The sequence below is a fragment of the Xenopus laevis genome, chromosome 3L (assembly GCF_017654675.1).
Source record: "Xenopus laevis strain J_2021 chromosome 3L, Xenopus_laevis_v10.1, whole genome shotgun sequence".
Taxonomy (NCBI): Eukaryota; Metazoa; Chordata; class Amphibia; order Anura; family Pipidae; genus Xenopus; species Xenopus laevis.
The window spans coordinates 76,050,048-76,074,820 of record NC_054375.1 but is presented as its reverse complement, the minus strand read 5'-3'; the positions used below and the strand labels follow the sequence as shown (position 1 = coordinate 76,074,820).

At 36.7% G+C, this 24,773-nt stretch overlaps 1 protein-coding gene across 1 annotated transcript in view; it reads right to left on the bottom strand.

Annotated features, from left to right (window-relative positions):
• LOC108710266 (cadherin-like and PC-esterase domain-containing protein 1) overlaps positions 1–24,773 on the bottom strand; it is a 146,933-nt gene that overhangs the window by 95,863 nt on the left and 26,297 nt on the right. The window contains exons 4-10 of the mRNA XM_041586404.1: positions 24,449–24,524; positions 14,294–14,417; positions 13,814–13,955; positions 6,212–6,339; positions 5,418–5,487; positions 4,178–4,330; positions 2,162–2,266 (exon numbers count right to left, since the gene is read on the bottom strand). Coding sequence (XP_041442338.1) covers positions 2,162–2,266; positions 4,178–4,330; positions 5,418–5,487; positions 6,212–6,339; positions 13,814–13,955; positions 14,294–14,417; positions 24,449–24,524 — 798 coding nt within the window. The remainder of the gene's footprint in view (positions 1–2,161; positions 2,267–4,177; positions 4,331–5,417; positions 5,488–6,211; positions 6,340–13,813; positions 13,956–14,293; positions 14,418–24,448; positions 24,525–24,773) is intronic.

The following is a 24,773-nucleotide window of genomic DNA, read 5'->3' as shown; positions in this document are numbered from 1 at the left end:
CTACAGAAGGGATCGTAGTCTAAGGGATCTGTTGATGCGCATAGACTTCTCCAGTGTCAAACCCGCAGAAAAAAATTGGCTAACGATAAAAAGTAAAAATGGTTGTTATAAATGTCCTGATTGTGTCACCTGTAGGTGCCTTCTGACTGGTCCGGATTTCCCGCATCCCCACACGGGAAAAAGATTTAAAATCTTGCACAGACTGGGATGCACATCATCATTCGTAGTTTATATTATCACGTGCCCTTGTGGTCTCTACTACGTTGGAAAGACCAGTACCACACTTAGAGAAAGAATCGCTAATCACAGATCGGCAATCAGTAAGGCACTACGTGAAGGCAAGGCCCTTCAACCAGTGGCCAAACACTTTTTACAAAAAGGACACACCCTGCCAACCTTCCGTTGTATGGCCATTGATCACCAACCACCTTTGGATAGGGGTGGCAATCGAGACCAAGCACTTCTCAGAAGAGAATCTAGATGGATCTACAGACTTGACTCGGTGACCCCTCGTGGTCTCAACGAGTCACTTCCTCTCGGATGCTTTATGTGACTGTAATAATGTATAAAATGACTCTTTTTCTTCGCTTTGCTCGCCCTGTGGATACAATTTAACAAACATTTGACCTTAATAGATTAGATACTGTATTTCTTCTTTGATACATAGTTGCTCTTGTTCCTCCGATTACAGCCCAACAGTACATTATTCCCGTATACCGCTTTATATGTTTTGTTCCCCCTTCCTTGGATACATGGATGCATAAGGCCAAGAGGTAGGATAGCTGGCGTATCCCCTCATGAGATATTGATGCGGACAAGGTTTTAGGACTAGACTGCTGTTTCATTGACCTCTACCATTCTGGTGAGGTACCTGCCTAATTTAGCCTCAAAGCCACCATTCTATACCGCTGAGTACCCGAGTTTGACATGTGGACTCCCTACTTAGGGACGACCTAGAGCTTCCCCATATTTAGGAATTTACATGCACCCGTATCCTTATGCTTTTGGGAAAATGCTGCGCGAAGTTGGATACACTCCTGGCTTTCAATAGCAGGGATTGTCCCCTTCTTACAGCCAGTTAATACCCTGTCAACAAGCACACTACTCGGCTAATACCGAGGTGCGCTTGGACATGTAGTGCGTACACGGGTTGCTAGGCACGGAGTGCGTACACGGTTGCTAGGCAACGCGCCTGGGGTTTATGCTCGCAGCCGCTTGACTTCCGGTCCACCTCTGTCTGAACGTGCTATGGGTCGCGCTGACTGCGGTGAATAAGAATACGGCGGAGACTGACACAGCATGTAAGCAACACAGCCCTATACGGCGAATATCTCTCACACGGCAATATAAAACCCTCCCTTACACTAGCGGTATTACGGTTTTGGTTTTAAATACCTGGGATCACCTTTCCCTTTAGCTTTGTTTGGTTGCTAGGGGCTCCTAGTAACCTCATTTTGGCGCCAAATAGTGCCTATTTAAACCCCCTCTGCATGCACTGTTGTTTTTTCTTCCCTGACGAAAGCTCCAAGATGGAGCTGAAACGTTGGATCATAATAAACCTGATTTAACTTAACTCCTTTTGCATTTTGCTACATTTTTTGGTGTGCCGTCATCTGCTGGGATATATTTATTGACTTTACGACTGGCACCCAGACATTGTCCATTTGAATGGATGTGCGTCCCACTATCGCTCTATATATATATATATATATATATATATATTGCTACTAATACGATTCTTTGCTTCTGGGGACTTCAAGCTTCCACCGCACTGAATATTTCCATTCATTACCTTATTTCTTCATGTTTTCTTAATCTTCCATTTGGGACTTAATCAAGGTGTTGAAAATATCTTAATTATTTTCTTGGATTTATAGTATATTCAATATTTCCTCACAGTGTGCACTTGCCTGTCCACCTTGCATTACTTTGTTCTATGATCATTTTCACCCTTTGCGATCTGTGTTTTATTTGGCTTTTTCATCTGAGATAGAATTATGTAAAATTATTAACATCTTTATTGCTAATCTCAAAGAACCCTCGTGTGCATGCTTTCATCTCAGCCTGGTCAGAAATAATGTAACTGACATTTCTGCTTCCCCTCATTCTTTTTACTGTTCTTGTTCAATGCAACTGTTTTTCACCAAAGTAGTAACCTTACCATCTCAAATGCTTCCATGTGTGCATGTTGTATAGAACTGAGGAGCACAGATATTTCTTCCCACCTCAAGCCTTTTAGGATAGGACTAGTCTTACAAATATCTTTCTGAAAGAGCAACCAAATATGTATCAGTGTGAAGTATTATTTTGAAGTATTATTATTATCACTTCAAGTTTCTACCACTTTTTTCATACCTATACCATCTCAAACTATGTTACAAATTTAAACATTACAAATGCATGACCAGATGTAACCAAAAATGTATATTTTGTATTTGATAATAAATTCCTCCCTTTTGTTGTGCTTAATGCCAACATTATACTTATATTATTGTTTATTATAATTTAATGATATAATATTAATAACAGATACATAGCTTATTCCCCCTTTCCCTGCAAGCTAAGCATGGTGTAGTATTTATAAACACCTAGATGCCTATTAATAAGGTGCAATGTTAAATGTATGCCTAAATACTGTATAAAAAGTTACATTCAAATACATTCCATATTTTCAATTAGCTTTTCAAATTTCCAGGCATGCTATTCTTTTACATTTCCCTATAAGGGACAACAGCTGGAATTAAATACACAAAGTTCTCTACTAGTTGAGTCCACTCTTGATTTGAGTTTCAAATTCCCCTAGACTATATCATTAGACTATGTCAATTCCCTAGACTATGTCAATTAATTCAGGGATGTTTAAGCAAATAAGACCTGAATGTACAATGTGTTTACATGGTACCAGCCTCAATCTTGCACTGGCATTATCAATAGATTTATGGAACGTATTACCCAATAATATAAATAAAGGACTGTCATGATATCACTTCACCTTGCATGTGAATATGGAGTTCTGGCATGGGGAAGTGTGAGAGTAGACTAAAACAGAAATGTGCCTCTGTGTGCTGCTTTCAAGACATATAAAGCCAAAACAACACAAAGACCATGCTTGTAGTGTAACTGTAGTGGATGCCTAGTAATTATTTTTCACTAAAAGTTTTTAACTTTTTTTAGTTTTTTTTAAATGTTTTATTAATGTGCATCCTCTAGATAACATTGTACTGCTGCAAACAACCCAACCTTGCTGTTTTCCAGTAGTGCATTGTAAATTACAGACTCAAGCCAGATACAGCTGTGAACTCTGTAACTCACAGCAATGTTTGGTTGAGGAACTTATTATATATATACGATATATTAAATATATAAATAATTGTAGCAAAATATAGCAGAAACAGTTCTTAAAGGGATTGTTCACCTTTGAGTTAAATTTTAGGGGTTATTTATCAAAGGTTGACTTTTTTTCCCGGAAAACCTTTTTAGGGTTGTTTTCAGTCAAAAAACTCGAATTTTCGGATTATAACATTTTTTCCCTTCGAGTTTTTTCTTAAATTAGAAAACATTGTGAGTTCATTTGAGGTATAAAAATAACCCCCTTAGTATGTAAAAAGTTATATTCTGAGACAAATTGGTTTTCATTTTTTATTATTTGTGGTTTTTAAGTTATTTAAGTTTTTATTCGGCAGCTCTCCAGTTTGCAATTTCAGCAATCTGGTTCTAGGGTCCAAATTACTATAGAGACGGAATAGAGACTGAATTATGAATAGCAGTGGGCCTGAATAGAAAGATGAGTAATAAAAAGTAGCAATAACAATAAATGTATAGCATTACAGAGCATTTATTTTTAGATTGGGTCAGTGACCCCCCTTTTGAAAGTTGGAAAGAGTCTAAAGATGGCAAATAATTCATAAAATATAAAAAAAGAAAAAATGAAGGCCAATTGAAAGTTGCTTAGAATGAGACATTCTATAACATATTAAAATTGAACTTAAAAGTGAACCGCTCCTTTAAGCAACATGAATAGATTTTATACATACTCACAGAACATACCAAACCACTTATTGGGTGGTTTACTTCTGCCACATATACTGTATATAGTAAATCTTTGTCATGCAGTACATCTGTATTATTACAAGCTATTGTAAACGCATATTTGGATCACATCACGATTAAACCCTACCTTTAGAGAAGAGAGTTCGAGCAAAACTTCTAGTGCCTCTAGAATGCTGCTTGATGTATTTCGCAAAATAAAAGTAAATGCATCTTTCAAGATTTGTTTTTTAACTTTCATGTATTCTGCATGAAGTCCTTCAAAGTGGAAATTATTTTTTACCTTGGAATCAATAAATATACGTAAAGGTGAAAATGAGAAAATAAAAATAAAATGCTATTATTTGTGGTTTTTAAGATGACCCCTAGTGGTGATAAAACAGCATGCTGCAAGTTGAAAAAAGTATTTACAGTATGTGGTAAATGGAATTTTATTCTCAATAAGTAAGCAGTTTTACATCTGGGGAAATAAATAAAGCCCATAGAGGTTCTTTGCTAAAGATTACCATATTAACCTGTGTGAGATCATTTCATATTGAATAATAGATATCTTCTATTTATTATTACCACATTTCAGTGTAAACATTTCTACTGAAGAGGTCAGCAGACACATGTCAGAATATTGTGCTTAACCATGAGATTCTCATTGTTTTGAAAAGGGGATAGTAATAAAATATAATAATAATAATAATAATGATAAATAGTGAAAAATGTTTTGTTGTGTTCATGAACCTTGTTTATCATTAGAGAAGGCATGGTACTGCCATTTGTGTAAGATACATTGTTCTGTGGCTGGTTTTTATAGTTTGAGATAGCAAATTGACCCATGGCATATCTTTCTGATGCAGTATAAACATCTGTTAACATTTCTGATACAAAAGCTTTCCCCAGATGGAACTAATGACCAGTTATCCATCTCTGAGTTATGGTCTGTTTAAAGGAAAATGCATATTTAGAGGTGTCTTATCTTCAGATGCATGTCTTTGTAGCTTTATTTTAAATTGTGGTATGTGCTTTGTCTAATTTAAAGCTCTAAAATATGTTTTATTGTTGGGAAATAGGGAAATAGCCCTGTTGGTTACAGGGGCTGTGCAAATTGTGGGCTGTTGTTCCCACAGACAGGGTGACAAATCCCCACAAAATCCCAATTAAGGGGTAACATATTTGCATACAACTAATAGTAGGAAAAATAGTCAGGAAGGAGAACAGAAGAAACAGTTTTGAAACATTTTTGAACACTGGCACAATGTAACTACATTTAGGTGGATGATGTTGAATAAGGTGTTACCTTGTAAAAAAAAATAACTTTATTACATGTTTATATTTATCCAATCTCTATTTCCATTTGCAACATCTATCCTTTAGCTTACCTCAAATACAACAGGGAGCAGAGACTCGTATCTAACATCCACAGTTAAAAGCTGAAAGCATTCTTTGCATCTGAAATCAACATAGGTCATTGATAAACATGTATGCCAGCATGTTCATTTAATTAGTCATTGAGATCAGACTACTTATATACATACTACTCAGTACATACTGTAACTGTACTTGCTGCATAATCTACTACTGAAACAATTTAAATATCACACACAATTAAATGGTAAAGATCTTAAAGTTTATATTGATGAGGTCCCTGTCAGTCCATCAGTATTACCTTTGTCTTGTTTATAATAGAGATGAGCAAACTGTAGGAGATAATGACCATCTATTGTGATGTCCATCAACTAATGGACTGGGAGCATTTGTATCTAAAAGCTCACTTACTTTATGACATATACTGTATTTGCAAATTAAGTATTTACCATAATGGATCCCACATGTGGTAGATATAAAGCCTGACATTTTATGAGAAGTTATATGCTTCTCTCTTTGTTTAGTTATATTGTTGTGGTTGCATGTAGGTGACATTGTTGGTGGTTAGAAGAGGTGAGCAAATTAATGGCAATTTGTTTCATATGTAGAGTCTTGGGTGAAATGGTCTAAAGCCAAAAATTAAAACCAATTCACTTTGTGCAAATTCAAAATGAACAACACATTTCTCATAGCATTTTAGCTCATCTCTAGTTTTATGAGCAGTGTCCTATAGTTATGTTTATTATTAGTTACAGTTGATCAAAATGAACATGCGGCTCCGTAGCACAGTATTAGCAATTATTTTTACCTGTTAACGACAGGCAGAGAAGTTGTTTCACTCAGGCCCCCAAAACTGAGGAGAAATGTGTTTATTTTCTCCTTCATGGTAATAAAGGCTTGTAAGGGAGGGTTCCACTGTTCATAAAATTCCTTAAGCTGTAATGATACAAACAAACATTTTCAACATTCAAAAGCTACATGAAATTACAATTATATGATAAATTCGACAGCATGTAGATTATTTGTTCTCCTTGTATGTCATCTTTTATCTGGAATTCTTGGTACCTAGAGTATTCCATATAAGGGATGTTTCCATAATTTGGATAAACATACCTTCATACCTTAAGTCTACTTAATTTTTTAAAAAACATTTTCGCTTTGCCATCAATATGGATCTGTGCAGCTTAGGCTCAAGTACAAAGGTGCTGTTTTATGAAAAAGTATATCATTTTAAAAATGTAAATTATTTGAATAAAATGGAGCCTATGAGAGATGGCTTTCCCTTAATTGGAGATTTCTGGATAATCGTTTCCATTCCTGTATTTGGATAACCTTTTTTTTTTCTGTTAAGCTTCTGGTATAGGTTATGTTTTCTCTGCCAGCTGAGAAGCAAGACCTGGTTCTGGTTGTGCCACGTGTAATTTACTATAATAGAAGTTCTAACACCTCTGATTCTGGTGGATTTGGGCCTAAAAATATGCCACTTGTTTTTGGGCTGAAATTCATATGCCCCAGCTGTGTCAGGCAAATATCCATTGTAGTCATTGAAAGATGGCCTAGTTTCAGGCATTTCTCCTCTAACATTTAGGAGCCCATTTATTAAACCTCAATTTTTTCTGATTGAGTTTTTAAAGGGGAAAACTTAGGGTAATTTTTTTTTTATTATTTAATAGAAGTTTTTCAAAGATATAGTATTTACAGAAATACAAAAAGATAAAAATAGGTAAAAAGTAGATTAAAAATAAATAGGACAAGTTCAGCAATGTGCCGTACAAATTGAAGTATACAATATATGCACGCAGCCAGAAACTTTATCAGATATAACTACATGATGCTGCTAAAATGATGTTGCTATAACTATATTGGCTAACCAAATCCCCAACTCGTATCTATTTTGCTGAGTTGGATCTTCCATTGAATCCTCTTTTAGCCAGTCCTCCCAATTAAGACTATCTATTCAGAAACAATACCCATGGTTCCCATGTTTTCCAGTATATTTTTTTTTGTTATGAAGAATATGGGTTATTTATTCCATCTTCCTAGTTTCTTCTACTACCTGCTGCCATTCCATGTACTTCAATTTTTAAAGGGTAAAAACGTTTTACTTTTTTTTTTTTTTTTTTAGAGATTTATTATGCCCCAAAGCTGCTAAAAATCCAAATCCGAAAATACTTCATCTCAGCCTCAAACCTGTTGAGATCATGTAGAATCAATGGCAGATGTCCCTGAAGAAGTTTCTGGACATTGTGATCCATACTGGTTTTCATCCACTAATCTGATAAAGTTTACTTTCCACGGCGAAAAGTCATACGATTCAAACTGATGCACAAATTTGTTGCAATTTTTTTTTGCACTGACTTTTTTTATAAGAATTATTGATAAATGTGTTAAATTAGTGGATGGGAAATAGGTCGACTTTGTTTAAATAAAAAAATGAGATAAAGCACTCTGATTAAAATTACAAAAATGCATTAAACCTAGAAAGGGGACAGCCCTCTTGTTCCTGCACATTGTTCTCATGTGCATGATCTAAGATCATAAACATTTTTAACATTTGTTTTGGATCACTGATAATAGCTTGGCTTCTGGCAACATTTTAAAATTTTAATTAATCGGTCAACCAGTTACAGTTGTTAAGAGTCTCATTTTTACTTTGTTTTGGCTCCAGATCAAAGAAAATATTAGAAATTAAAGACTCCAATAACTTGAAAAAAGCACTATACTGCCTACAAAGCCACACAAGAGAAACCTATTTGTTAGTCAAATGCCTAGACTGTATATCAAGCTACTAAATATAAATGCTCCTTAAAAGAATGTCCCTTGTAGAACTGATTTTTTTATTAGTATTTGACACTGGCACTACTAATCTATATGATTTTGCTGTGAAACAAATGACATGTAAATGCTAAACAGTAAGGAACACCATATAAATAGACACGTGAGAAAGGAAAAGAATATAAAGAACAGGAAGCATGATATGATCAAAAAGACTTCCAATTCAAATGCCTAAAGCACAAAACTAATCACATGTATTTAATGAATCTATACTATTTAAGTGTTCTGTAATTTAATAATATTTCCGCAACATGAAAGGGCTTTCAAATATTAGACCATATCTGATTGTGTGGCTCTTTAAGGGATTTTTATGGCCCCAATAGGAGTTGCACTTTAATACAGTTCAGTCTGCAAACAGGTGGTTTATTTGAATAAAAAATACTGAATGGCAATAATTGATATGCTATATTAATTTATCTCCACTGAACTTTCTGTCCATGTACCAGCCAGCAGAGACATCTACATGATGTCTATGCAGGTGTCTCTAGATACAGATATATTTCAGATAATTTGGTACTCTACAGAGATACAATAAATTCATACAGAAAATAAAAGTAGGACACAACATACAGAGAAAACATGGAGATATAACCCCATGTCAAGAAAAAAAAGCAAGAAATGTTTTTAACTCTAACATAATATTGAAACAGTATTCTGCATTTTTTAAAATGTTCTAATCCTATTTATGTGTATTGCCATATTTTTGCACCTCTCAGTATAACTATATTATTAATTATATTTTTCCTATCCTGATCATGTGCATTACCTGCGTAATACATTTCAGTGCAATGTAGAATAAGAAAAGCAGCTCGGGGCAGACATTTCCTAGAACTAATTTGCCTTGCATAGTGGAATATTGAATGCAGCTCTGCCATTATTTTAATTATAATGCCATTACTTATTTGTACAGAGAAGTCTCTGCCAGCATAGTTATTTCCTTAAAGGGATACTGTCATGGGAAAACATTTTTTTTTCCAAAATGAATCAGTTAATAGTGCTGCTCCAACAGAATTCAGCAAGAGCAAACAGATTTTTTATATTAAATTTTGAAATCCGCCATGGGGCTAGACATTTTGTCAATTTCCCAGCTGTCCCAAGTCATGTGACTTGTGCTCTGATAAACTTCAATCACTCCAACTACTGCTGCACTGCAAGTTGGAGTGATATCACCCCCTCCCTCCCCCCCCCCCCAGCAGCCAAACAAAAGAACAATGGGAAGGTAACCAGATAGCAGCTCCCTAACACAAGATAACAGCTGCCTGGTAGATCTAAGAACAACACTCAATAGTAAAAACCCATGTCTCACTGAGACACATTCAGTTTCATTGAGAAGGAAAAACAGCAGCCTGCCATAACGCAGGCACAAGTCACATGACCAGGGGCAGCTGGGAAATTGACAAAATGTCTAGCCCCATGTCAGATTTCAAAATTGAATATAAAAAAATCGGTTTGCTCTTTTGAGAAATGGATTTCAGTGCAGAATTCTGCTGGAGTAGCACTATTAACTAATGCGTTTTAAAAAAAAACATGTTTTCCGATGACAGGATCCCTTTAAAGTGATTTCCTAAAAGATTCACCACTTAGTGCCATGTGCTTTAATATGAATGTGCCCCATATATCAAACTTGAAGGGTTAGGTGATCTTTAGTACAGGTATGGGACCTGTTATCCCGAATGTTCGGGACCTGGGGGTTTCTGAATAATGGTTCTTTCTGTAATTTAGATCTTCATACCTTAAGTCTACTAGAAAATCATGTAAATATTAAATAAACCCAATAGGCTGGCTCTGCTTCCAATAAGGATTAATTATATGTTAGTTGGGATCAAATACAAGCTACTGTTTTATTGTTTGGTTTCCTACTTCCGACCTTTTGCACATTTTCCCTGGTTGTAGCAAAATCCTGCATTCATACAGTGCTATATATGCATCAAATGACTTTTTTACAATTACTGAATAAAGATAGTATTATGACCAGTAACCTGAATATTAGAGGTAATACAATAAGTAAGTAAATAGTTTATTCAGTGATTTGCATTTCTTCTAGATGTAGATTTTTAATTATGTAAATGTTAAAATGAATAAAATCGCTTGCATCCATAAAGTTTAAAGAACAGCTAAATCCTAAATATAAATATGGCTAATGTTGTATTTTATAAACTGACTTCACTGCACCAGCCTAAAGGTTCAGAATCTCTACAACAATGATGGTCCAGGCCAGCAATGGTATGCACAGGAGTTCCCCATCTTGGATCTCATTAGGAGTGTCAGTAACACTGCACATGCTCAGCATGTTATGGGCAGCTATTGAAATGCTAAACTGCAATACATCAAGCAGATGGTGGCTCACGTGTCATATATGTCATATAAGCTGAAGTTTCAGGGCTGAATGTTAATATATGATGTAGATTGCACTGGTTCATTACTGCCATGTAATGTGGATCTGAATGCTTTACTAATCAGCCTTGTATTGTAACTTTCAAATATGCAGTATATTATGAGTCTTTCCCTAAGCTTAGGTAACTGACCACAGCACAAAGCATGTGCAGTGAATCAACAGAACAGAGCTACTGGGGCAAGCTCAGGGGCACTGATTTATTTAATGTCTATTTCAACTCAACATGTTTACCAACAATAACCAAAGGCTTGGACTCTCAAAGTGTTTTCTGCCTCACAGGCTTATTTGACTAATGTAGCATAACTATGCCATGTGTCCTCAAAAATTGACAGCTATAATGCCTGCAAAGAAGGTCTTCTATTCTGCAAGCTTTTTTTGGATGTAACGTTTGATAAATAGAATGGCATGATATTGCCAATGTATTGACTCAAAAACATTAACATTTCTTGGTGTCACTAGTCTATTTTGCAATTCTAATACCAAGTGCAATTGCAGATATCAAATTTAGCATACACATATGGGATTAAAACACAAATCTGAAAATAAGAACTAACCAAAACTTTTTACATGTTGGCTTATTATTGGATACGATAAATAGTGCATTTATGTCAACATTTTAAAGATCTTGGCACTGATTTATTAAAATATCATCAGTTCCCAGTGGCAACTACCGTATATACCCGAGTATAAGCCGAGTTTTTCAGCATCCAAAATGTGCTGAAAAAGTCTACCTCGGCTTATACTCGGGTCAGCGGTACCCGACCCGAGTAGCTGAGATTGCAGTCACTTTTAATCATTCCTATACCAACAGTACACTTGGGGAGAGACTGCAATATCCCACAATGCCCTCTGTTCGTTATATGAAAGAATAACAGTGCGCCCTCTGTTGGTTGTATGAAAGAATAACAGTGCACCCTCTGTTGGTTATATGAAAGATTAACAGTGACTGCAATATCACACAGCGCCATCTGTTGGTTGTATGAAAGAATAACAGTGCGCCCTTTGTTGGTTATATTAAAGAATAACAGTGACTGCAATATCACACAGCGCCCTCTGTTGGTTATATTAAAGAATAACAGTGACTGCAATATCACACAGCGCCCTCTGTTGGTTATACGAAAGATTAACAGTGATGGCAATATCAAACAGCACCCTCTGCACAAGGTAGTGGGACAGTGGGACAATGCACACAGTAATCCGTTTGGCAATTCTCTGTCACCATCAACTTTGCAAAGAAGTCCGGTTGATCGCTGAGGGGGTCGCTTTGGCAGAATGTGCGCTGCTGGGAGACAGGGCTGTAGTTGTGTCTAGGCTTGAGTCAATAAGTTTTCCCAGTTTTCGTAGGTAAAATTAGGTACCTCGGCTTATACTCGGGTCGGCTTATACTCGAGTATATACGGTAATCCAAAATTAGTTTTGATGATGAAGCTACTACAAGTCAGAAAATAAAATCATAGAATTGAATGGTTGCTATGAGCAATTGCACTAATTGAATGTAGCACCTACGGTAATAGATCACCACCCCTGACATTTTAGGCATAGGAGGGAGCATAAATCTGAAGCAGTTTTCATGTGTTCCTTTGATTAAAAATCGCCAAGTTCTTGCATATATTGTTTCTTCACAGGAAATATGGTATTTTAAACCATATCTTACCCATATAGTAATATTAACCCATTTTATTATTAGGCAGTATAGAAGGGTAAGGGTAAAGTTGTATTGGGTTGGGGTCGAAAAGCTTTTTCTCTTTGCAGGATAAAGTAAATGGCCAGACATGTCTGGTGTCCCGAGTCTTTAAAATGGGAGTCAGCATCTGATCTTCTCTTTTGACCACACTTGCTGGAAGGGGGCGGTTGGTGCTTCAGAGACTGTGGTAGGAGGTCTCAGGAGCAGCTATTGTTCTGAAAGATTCTGTAACAGCTCGCACTTGGATTGATAGTTAAGATGAAGATATTTAGCAGAGCAGCCAGAGGCTCCACAGAGGAGAGTAGAATGGATTAATATTCCAGGGTGTCACCGCTAGTGTTGGTCCTCAAGTGGTCATGTTCAGGGATAGAGAGACCCACTGAAAGAGTAACCTTCCAAGCGGGGAACTATTTCACCTGTAAGTACTGCCACTAGTTTTAACATGCTCTGCCTGAGCCCAGTACCATTAAGGGAAGTAAGGGAAGGGTAGTAACTAATAAATTTAAATACTGAAAAGTGATTGTAATTAGTACCATCTGAAGTAACATCAGCTCGATTATTTGTGATATAGCAAATAAACTGTTAATTATTTTTTAAGAACCAGTGACACCCCATTTATTGATGGATCTACACATGTGTGATATCAGCATAGTTAACATTTCCGCCATCCTTCAGCCCACCTGAGAGAGTCCCATATAATGCATGCTCAAGGGGACTATTAGGGAGCTGAGACTCACCAGGCCTGTGAAAGGCAGAGTCCTATGTCAAAATGTAATACAGAGTATAGGAACACGTTTTAAAATAGTTTTAAATCAGTATAATCTTCTCCAACAATAAGCATTACAGAAGAGATATAAGTCATCATGGATGTCATTGCACGATATGATCAGAAATTACATCACTGATAACATCACATATTACATGCAATGAGATGTGGTCTACCTGCGCCACCTAATGGTTGTCCTTTATAAATACAGTACTGTCAAATAAATGCAGTTCTGGATACACAGGAAGGTGAATCTCCTTGCGCTTCATTTTAGGAACGTAGGAATGGCAGGCCAGGATAGAAAGTGAAAAAAAAATTCCCCTTTCCATCCTTCCCAATATGAGAGTCAATATGTATGTTTACAACATCACAACACCAAAAATGTTACACATCAGTTTATATTAAGCTTCAGTTCCTTAATTTTCAAAATGTTTGGTGTGTAAATAACGTTATATGAAAGGTGAAATTGTAAAGCAAAAATTGTATTATTTTTATGTTACCGTGATCTCCATAGATCCAAATGGAGTAGTGGGGCTTCCCTCTGTGGTATCAGGCTCAAGTTCATAAATTCAAGGCCAGTTAGGCAATATGTACTGGAGATGGTTGGGGGATAATGCTTAATAACATTAAGGTTAAAACATACAGGAAATCCCCTTGTATCAATTACATAAGGTACCTAAAAAATAAGTACATACAGTAACGCAATGCCAGTTGAAATAACATCTGTTACCTTTATGGGAAGAAAGTGCTGGTAAGGGTGGTGCTGAACGATCCCAACTGAATGAAGAAATGCACGCAGCGGTGATGATGAGGTGAGTAGCACGTATGACCTTATGACTGGCACATCCTGAGACTGAAATAAGTGACCAGACCTGAAAATGCCATGATAAACTTGCATTTATTAGTTAATTGCTTTATTATTTAAAAAAATTTAAGGTACGTTATTAGTTTTCTAACCATGTGTTAAAAAATGAAAATAGCTATTCAAATGAACTGCATGCTGCCATTCAGAAATGCATAGTTTTAATTTTTCATTGTAAAAGGCAGGTGTCATAATTTATTGCACATTTTATACATTTTAAAGACTAATTGTGAAGCCATTTAAAATACAAACTAATATCTATAACCTCACCATATTGCTAGGCGATTCTTTCCCTGTGACTAATTGCCTGCATGTATGTTACAATTTCTTTAATTAAAATGTACTCACAAGGGAGCCTTGAATACTGAACTTGTGTTATGATTACGTCTTTTTCTTCTGTTTGGGCTTTTGTCCCTTCTTCTGAAGCTTGCTGCATCTGACTGAGCTGAACAGACTGTAAGGTTTTTCAATTCTACAAGAGACAAAAACAAATGTATACAAATAACATTATAATAAATTGTATTTTAATATAAATTATGGTCAAATGCCATTACATCACTAAATGTTCTTTCAGCAAAAATAGTACATGTATGTATGTTATTAAGTTGTGTCAGATGACAGAATGAGGACCTCTTCGAAAACAATGTACAAATTATGTTTGAAGTTAAAAAAGGCCCTGTCACTAATCTTTATTTGTACAAAATATTCAGTATTGTGAGCAAAGTTATTCGGGTACCTCACCGGATACCTTAGCAGGTACTTATTTGCAGATGGAACTTATTGTCAGCTGCCAGGATGATGTTCCAAATATAAGAGTTTACTGTCTAATGCAGGTCCTTAACACTCATATACTAAAGATACTTTGAAAATAGAACATGATTTTATTGTATCTAATGAGCCAACCAGTGTGGGAGCCCTGGAGTAACTGCCTCCAGGGTTGTCCACGACGTAGAGGTAGGACAGACACAGTTGCAATATGGGAGTGTGTTTCGCAAGTAGAATTGAATGGCATCAATAAGCACAACATTTAGGAATATTTTAGCCTGATTGCATTCATAAAGGGGCTGATATATTTGGTTACTAAAACCATGCATGAGTTCCTAAAGTCACACGTGGTTACTGCATTCCAATACCTCAGCTTGCTTGTGATCATTTTTTAATCCCCAAAACAAAACAACTTGCTGAGCTTTTTATTTTATTTTTTTGTCGGATGAAAAAAAAAAACCTTGGCAGCAAGATGAGGAATTCATGTCTATATACAAATTAGGGTTCGGATTGAGTTTAAATATTCAACCAAATCCTTCATGAAAGATTTGGGATTTAGCCTAATCCCAAAAAGTTGATTCAGTGCATTTGTTTTTTACCAGCCAAAGAGGATAGGACACACTAGTGATGGGTGGCCAGCCTGAAACTTGCAGGACCTGCAGGTCATGCAGTGTTGGGACCGGTTACTGCAAAAAAATATTTGGGTAGCGGGAGGGTTCGGGAAGATCTCTCCTTTTCTCTCTCATTGCCCTCGACCTCACACTGCCGGCTTCTGGCTTGTCTATTTATAGACTCGTGCCTGCCCTACCCCTTAGGTGATGGAAGCAGGCTGGGTACGGGTTGAGAGAGGGCACGTGTGGGGAGGGTGCAGGTCGAAGAAAAACTTGACTGCACATCACTAGGGCACACTACTCTCTATTCTATAGATGTCCTAGTCCATCTCCCCCCCACCTTCAGGAGGGGCACCTGCATCCAGAACTTTATGAAGGGGATTTGCTGCCACTAGTGGAATTAACAATAATATGAAAATAACATTTTAATTTATTAACCCCTTACAAGAAAACGAAGAGATTTCTTACCCCTTATCCTTTCCCCAGTAAGACTAAAGTAAAACCACATGACTGGAATAAAGTTCCCAAAGCAAGACCCAAATCACAGCAAAAAAGCAAGCCAGATATGTAGCTACAGTGCAAAAAAAAAAAAAGGTTTTTGGCAATCAGTTCTAATCTTATTTTATGGTGTATATATTTATTTAATAAGATTAACCCTGTGGATAGAAACTCATAGATAAATTATGCAGCAATAAAGACTTGTTAATGGGTCATTTGAATCCAGTTGCTGTGAGTGTTTTATACTGTTGGAATATATATATGTTTTTATACAGGTCATGGAACTCCGAGTTAACTTCCTTATATCCTCATATTTTGCAACTGGGGGTACTTTATTTATTATAATACACAAGTTTCAGTGAATCATGTGACAGAAATTACATCAGAACTCACCATTTAAAACTGATGACATCAGAACTCACCATTTATAAGGATATAATTAGTGATGGGCGAATTTATTCGCCAGACGTGAATTCGGCGCGATTCGCCGGCGGCGAATAAATTCGCAGGACGGCCGCGAAAATTCGCTGTTTCTCGGGAAATTTGCAAATTTTTCGCCGAGGCGAAACGGCGCAAATTTGCACATCACTAGATATAGTTCACAAGTGACTTCCTGAGGACGGCTTAAGTTATAAGCCGAAACGTTGAAATAAATTTTGAACTTTTTTCACTATGAAAGTCCTGTGAGTGCGTTTTTTTTTGTGTTGGTTAATTAATTTCATTTTAACCTGCACCCAGGCATTGAGTGATCTTTTGGATTGCACCAGATCTCTGTGGTTCATATATATATATATATATATATATATATATATATATATATATATATATATATATATATATATATATATATATATATATATATATATATATAAAAATATATAGCCTCTCGTCATATGTACAGGGCCGGATTTACATAGTGGGTGCCCCTAGGCCCACTGCCATTCGTTGCCACTGTTCCCTCCCCTTTACTCGTGCAAATTTTCATCATCTGGACCTGGAGCAATGGCGATTGGCGCATGGGAAATGTAAAAAATGATTGTATCTCCAGCGCATCCCCAGTGTTTTTGAATCAATGTGGGTGTGGTTGAGCAGCATGCCGCCCCCTAAAATCCTGCCGCCCTGGGCCCGGGCCTAGGTGGCCTTTCCACAAATCCAGGCCTGTATATTTCTATAGTATATCTATATATTATACTGTAACTGTGTCATGAGCTTGGTTTGTCTGTAATGCCCCTCTTTCTTATCCCAAAAAAATATGCGTACCCTGTGTCCACATTCCTTTTAAAACAGAGTTTCTGACCATGTTGAAACAAGACAATTTATTTATACGCAATACTGCCTTTTTTTTTTTTCATGTGGAGAACATATTGTGCCTGAAGCAGTCCACAAAGCACACAGGATTAACAATGTAAAATGAGATCCTGTTTCCATCTTATCATTGGATATAAATAGCAGAATGTTTTCAAAGCAAATGCTGTATGAATATTAAGCCTCTTCTTAAACCTGTTCTATAAATGTACAGAAGAGGGCGTCAAAGATCTTGTAAATGACATTCTAAATGAAATTGTTTTCTTTGTAATTTGTATTAGTGATGTATGAAAAAAAGCAAGGCATGGATTAATAATGAAAGTACTAGATTTCTGCCTCAAAAAATATCCAAAGTGGCAATATTTCTTTTCTATGCAGTGTACATTTTGAGACATATGGGCTGACTGTATAGCTATGGGACCTGTTATCCAAAATGCTCGGGACCTGGGGTTTTCTGGATCAGGAATCTTTCTATAATTTCGATCTGTATACCTTAAGTCTACTAAAAAATAATTTGAACAGCAACTATACCCAGTAGAACTGATCTTCCGCTAGTAAGGATTGATTATATATTAGTTGGGATACAGTACAAGGTTTTGTTAAACAGTTTTTAAACATTTATTTTTAAATATGGCAGGTACAGTAGATAAAGGTCATATGTATGTGTTTATTAGTGATTATTAGTAAAATTGCTGGAAATGGCATACACGTGTGTGGATGCACAATAAAAGCATAATTTGCAGTTAACCTGTTTATAGTGTGTGATTCCCAAATCCGTATATACACTGTTAATATAAGCAGGAGGCCAGGGACGGATCCTCCAGGGAACCACTACTTTTGACTACTAAGTACGGCTAATATGTGCAATTTTCCTGTTGAGACATCTTATCAGGTAGAATCTGGCGAAATAGACTTTGGCAAAAAGGGTTACGTATCGGAAACTTTGATACATTTGCAGATTAATGATTGTTCGTCTGAGTGAAAATTAGCCTGCCGAAATGGCGCAAAACTTCTGTAGCACTAATCTTTATGGCTAGCAAATTATCTTCTTTACCTTTTAGCAAACGGTTGATGTTCCTGCGAATTGTCATTTTGGTGTTTTTTGACTAAAAAACATGCTTCACTCTTTAGCAAATTTGCCCCTATGGGAGATGGCCTTTACATAATTTGGAGCTTTCTGGATAAGAGATTTTCAGATAATGGATCCCATACCTCTACTGCACCTGCTTCTCTTTTAAATGAGAACTTTGGAGCAAAGATGGCACTTTAGTAGGATATGAAGCACACCATCCTCAGGCTTTGCCTTTCAAACATTTTATTCCAGCGGAATTCACACACAAGCTTTCGGGGGAAAACCCCTTCCTCAGGTGCACCTGAGAAAGGTGTTCCCCCCCCCCCGAAAGCTTGTGTGTGAATTCCGCTGGAATAAAATGTTTGAAAGGCAAAGCCTGAGGATGGTGTGCTTCATATCCTATTATTCAAGATAAGGAATTTGGCTGACTTGGAGGCAGCTTGGGAGTGGATGTGCTGAAGAAAACATTGTTTTTTGGCACTTTAGTAGGACCACTGTAAGAGAAGTGCTATGTTTCTTGCAGTTTAATGCTATAGAGGTATCTAAATGAAAGAATGAGGAGCATTACCCAAAACAACACAGTAGGGTTTGCTTTCAGTAAACCAGTAATTCACTTTTGTGATGAAAGAGATAAAATGTACATAGTTGTAAGCAGGTCTTCTTCGACTAGTGCACACCTCTCACAAACATAATGTTGTTTCAGGATGTTTTGTTGCCAGCACTAAATCTGCTCAAGAGAGGGAGACAAATTGTCTGAAAATACATTTGCTTTGAAGTCAGTCAGAATCTCCACCAAACATTTGAATTGGGTTATCAGACCAAACTAGAGTAGAAGGCAGGCCCAGATTTGTGGAAAGGCCACCTAGGCCCGGGCCTAGGGCGGCAGGATTTTAGGGGGATGGCATACTGCCCAACCACACCCACATTGGTTCAAAAACACTGGGAATGCACTGGAGATAAAATCATTTTTTAAATTTCCTGTGCGCCAATCCCCATTGCTCCAGTCCAGATGATGAAAATTTGCACGAATAAAGGGGAGGGGACAGGGGTGACGAATAGCAGTGGGCCTAGGGGCGCCCACTATGTAAATCCAGCCCTGGGAGAAGGCAATTTGGCAAGCTTACTTAAATTAAATGTATTACCGCCGGTGGAGAAACAGTACAGGTTGACTTCAAAACAAATGTATTTTTGAACATTTTGTCACCCTCACTAAAGTCTTCAGCTCAGTCGAACAAACATCCCATGTTCCATTATCTTTATAGTGCAGACTGAAACATTTTCAAGAAAGCTCTAAGGGGCCTATTTATGAAGCCTCGATCTTTTCTGGTCTATTTTTTGAGTGGGAAAACTCTAATTTTTAGAGATTTATTATACCCCAAAGCTGCTAAAAATCTGAATATACTTCTAAAACAGCTAAAACATATCATGTAGAAGTCAATGGCAGATGTCCTTGAAAATGTTTCTTGATATTGTGATCTGCACTGGATAATCTGAAAAAGTCGGGTTTTCAGGCAACAACTTGGAAAAATCGTACTGTTCGGGCATCAAATTCGAGAAAGTCATACAATGCGAATTTTCATACGATTTTCTTACTCCGGGAGGCACATTTATCAAGGGTCGAATTTCGAATTCATGTGAGTTTTTTTAAAACTCCTATAAACTCCCATCAATTTGAAATTCAACTAGTCGAAATGTATAAATAACATCGAATTTTTTATACTTGGATGAATTTAAACTTCCCAAAATTGATCAAACTCCATTTGAATGTCAGTAAGGCTGCAAACATCTCCAAATTGATCCCTGCACCTCTCCGATTGACTTAAAGGACCAGAGTATGATAAATCTCGAAAATCTAATAAAAAAATTAAAAAAAAAAACTTGAATCGAATTTGGATAATTTCCTAGTCGAATTTGACAGTTTTGACCATAAAAAAAAAAAATATTTTGAATTCGAATTTTCAATTCGATCCTTGATAAATCTGCCAGAGTGTACACTCTGTGGAAATGAAACCATGGTGTGGTACTAAAACCAAAGAGCTTCTTCACCTGCGCCATTCCCCTTATTCAGGTGTAGCGCTATAGTAAATTAGTGGCACAGTCTCTACTATAAGCTTACTTTCAAAAATATTTGTGCCACGGATGAGACCTTTTTCTCAGGTTTATGCCCTTGCAACGGTGTGGAGGAGGGGTGTAGTGCAACTGTAACAACGTGCTAATGCACAAGAACTGGGCGCCAGTGGTTCTTTTATGTTTAACCAGGATCTGAGTTTATTTACATAGAATTTCCACAATGGAGTACAGAGAACATATAGCATAAAGGATAGCTCATACTCACACCACCAGAGAGCAGCTGGATCCCTGCAGGCAAGGGAACATTTCAGCAATAGTTAAACAGCAATTGAGAAGATACCCCAGCTTTCACCATTTGCCCTAAGTGGAACCTAGGGGAAATTCTACCATCCCTAAGTCTATGCACTTAGTCCCTACTTCTGGGTTATTAGTACCCGGGATCTTAATCCCTTTGACTCTCCTCGTTGGAGCCTTGAGCCGCTCAAATATATAACCTATCACACTTACAGTGATCTATATAGCTATCCACTTTACTAGGACCGAAGCACCTAGGTTCCACTGTCCATTCTCTTCCTGCCTGCTTGTTAAGTGTTAAAGCAATGGACTAAGAGCGCATGGTTACCTAGACCTTTATACTATAGCACAGTGCCATCTACAGTACACTGTGAGAACAACAGGGGCTTACATAAGCAGATCAATGACACAAGTCCACATGAGGACAAATTTAGGTATCTAAAACCTTTAAGATGTGCCTGCCAATATTATGTGAGGGTGTCTAAATGATCACATCCCTACACAGGTATAGGACCTGTTATCCAGAATGCTTGGGACCTGAGGTTTGCTGGAATTTGGATCTCCTAAACCATAGGGAAATCATTAGAACTTGCCAAAACATGTATTTTCTGTAATTTTGTGGAATATGAATTAGTATCATTTATGTCTTTATAAGGACATAAATTATACTAAAGCACCCTGTTTTCCATGCTATTTGAATTGCTGAATGTCTCTGGGTTCTATCTAGCAGCTGTCTGTGTCTATGTCTTCATGAGGGGTGGGCAAAGAAGAGGCACATAGACATAAGAAGGTTTTTAGGTCTGTGCTCATAATATTTTTATATAGGCCAAAGTATAAGCTTTTGTTCATATGCAGCACTTAAAAATCCTACATAATAAAAGTAAAAAATGAATATTTTCCATTTCTGCTACTGCCGCCCTTTAGGAAAGTTATACAAACTCTTTCATATTGATTTTATGACTTCCACCATATCAATGCACTGCTCAGTGCTGACATTTTATAATAGGGTTTGCAATAATGACTGTATCTAAATAATAAAACCTATAACATTTTGGGAAAAAATATTAAATACGACTGTGCAAGACTTTAAAATACATCACAGAGCACTGTACCACAATTGCCAGTTTTAAAGGAATTGAACTTTTGTAGATGACAATTACTGAAAAATGCAGCTTTCAGCAGAGCAAATTCGTATTTAAACCAGCAAGCTTTAATGAAATTATTCAATAATATACTCAGCAGGTTTTACAGAGCAAAGATTAGTAATAATTAGAAAACTGAATTGCTAGGATGACATCTAAGTGCAAAGCATCATTAACTATCCGGGGCAGTCAGATGTTCTAAAATAGCCTCATTATATAACCACTCTGTCAAGTCTTCATCTTCTAACAATAATAGGGCAATGCCACTGAAATGACAATGATTAGGCATTAGACAAAATGCAGTCAGAAGGAAATAGCAAAGTACTGTGAAAAATGATTTCAGGCTTACAAACTTAAATATTCCTTGTCCCAAACAGCTAATGTTTTAAGAACACCAGTGTATGGACAGATGAATCCATGGTTGCACAGTGCCACCAAAATATTTAGCACTTTACTCAGCATTATTTCCACCCCGAGTAGTATTAGCATCACTAATAGTGATGGGCGAATTTATTCGCCAGACGCAAATTTGCAGTGAATTTGTGCGATTTGCCACTGGCGAAAAAATTCGCAAAACGGCTTGAAAATTCGCTGGTGAAAATGTCGCCGACGTCCAAAAAACGGACGCTGGCGTCAAAAAACGTACGCTGGCATCAAAAGATGAGACACCTGCGCAGCTTTGCGAATTTTTCGCCGTTTAGCGAATTTCACGGGAAATTCGCAAATTTTTGGTGAAGCGAAACGGCGCAATTTGCCCATCACTAATCACTAACAATTACGTGTTTGTACAGGTATGGGATCCGTTATCCAGAAACCTGTTATCCAAAAAGCCTTACGGTACAGAAAGATACGTTATCTGGAAAACTTCAGGTTCCGAGCATTCTGGATAACAGGTCCCATACCTGTACTTCTTTTCTACAGATCGCCTTCAACCAATACTCCATGCCTTACTTGTTAGTGATACTAACTTGTTAGTGATTTAGCTATGGGACCTGTTATCCAGAATGCTCTGGACCTGGGTTTTCCAGACATGGGGTCTTTCTGTAACTTGGATCTCTATCTACTAAAAGATCTACTAAAGATTATTAAAACATTAATCAAACTTAATAGAATTGTTTTGCCTCCAATAAGGATTAATTATATATGTTTGGATTATGTACAAGGTACCATTGTCTTATTACAAGGAAAAAAAGTAATAATTTTTAACACTTTAAATTACTTTATTAAATTGGAGTCTAAGAATATGACCTTCGGGTAATTTGGAGTTTTTTTGATAATGGGTTTCCAGATAACAGATACCATATCTGTATTTGACAGGAACAGGTCAGTATCAATTTAATACATCTCCCAGTATGAACATTTTAAAGGGATGTTCACTTTAATATTAGCACTTTATAGATTGGTCCATTCTCAGCAATTTATCAATAGGTACCCTATTTTTTGTCTAGTTTTTGAATTACTCATGTTCCTATTCTGTTTAATTCCTGCCTGCAACTGATAATGCAATATATTTATCAAGGGCACAGACTCAAAATGGTTAATTTTATTGTTATTCTTATTTATCTTCTACCTGATGACTAAGGTATTTACACCCTAGCAAACAGAAAGCTGTGCTGATTTATTTTCCGTTTTGAACTGTATTTTTGTATTTATTTTCATTTCTAAAGGTCACACTAAATGAATTATGCAAATGCCGCAGTCCATAAACATCTGAACAAATTTTAATCTGTTTTTCTCATACTATGCCTTCATTTGGAGATTTGTTCATGACAACTGTAAACAATCTGATGTGCTGGATAAATGATGAATCTTCTCCTGAGTTGATTCATGAGGGCATTGTGGGTTTCCTGATGTATTTAGGATGAATGGTGGTTTCTGTTAAAGTGGGAGTGCATTGTGGGTTATCTGATCTATGGGTTATCTCCACTGCCAACAATTATTCACAGGCAACCTTGACATGCAGGTCCGGACTGAGAATTAAAATAGGCCCTGGCATTTCAGGTACACAGAAGCCCAATCAGCCCATATAGAGTCCCAAAAAGCCCCCACCAGCCCACTAAATACTGACTTTCTATGGCACCTTATAGCAGCCCCTCTGGCATTTGCCAGAACCCACAGATTGCCAGTCTGGGCCTGTTGACATGTAACCTTTCATTTTTTGTCTCTAAGCAGATGCCAGAAAGGAAGATAACTTGCCGACAGACTTGAGGAAACCAGTTTACCTGGAGGAACTAGGAGAGTTATTTAGAGGGCCAGTCAACCTCAAAATAAAAAAGGAATCCTCAATAAAAGAAAGCATAATTATGAACAACTTTCCAAAATATGTTTATTAAATATTTTCAGTGCTGTTAAAGTTATTTAAAAACAACAATTGCTATTGAAAGTAGCATTTGCTTAACTCCTGGTTGTTACTTTATAAACAATGTTGCAAAAGTCTTGGTTCCCCAGACTGGGAAACTAACTGTATTTAATGAAAAGTGCTAGTAATGGTCTTTACAGCATCTTTACAGCATAGACAAACGCCTAGGTGCTCTAATTACCTACACAGAGAGAGATCCCATGAATGGATGCCAGGAAAGGTTCTCTGTATTAAGCACAATTCTGCAGGAAATTTGAGGGTGTCCTGTTAATACATTGCAAAGTAGCTGCAGCATTTTAAATATTGTGATGAAATAATATAATCTGAGATGCCTTTCATTAAAAATAATACAAATATTATGATTACATTATTTTTAATTTAAAATACCTGGGAATTTTGCTGCCATTTCACAGATTTTCTCTTTCTGGCATAATAGCTGCTGCACTTCCAGTATTATATTTACCTGTAACAAATGAACATGTTATTTAAGCTGACAGATATGTAAAACAATACTGTACTGTATATTTTGAATGATGTCAAAATAACCCCCCCTCCAAATACACTCAGAAAACACACATTTTTTATAATTACAGAGGCTAGCATTGAACCAAGTGTAAATTTAAATATTGCGATATATTTAATTTCACAATTTCCAATGGCTTTCTCACTGGTCAGTTTCACAATCATGTATCAGCACATACATGAGCATACA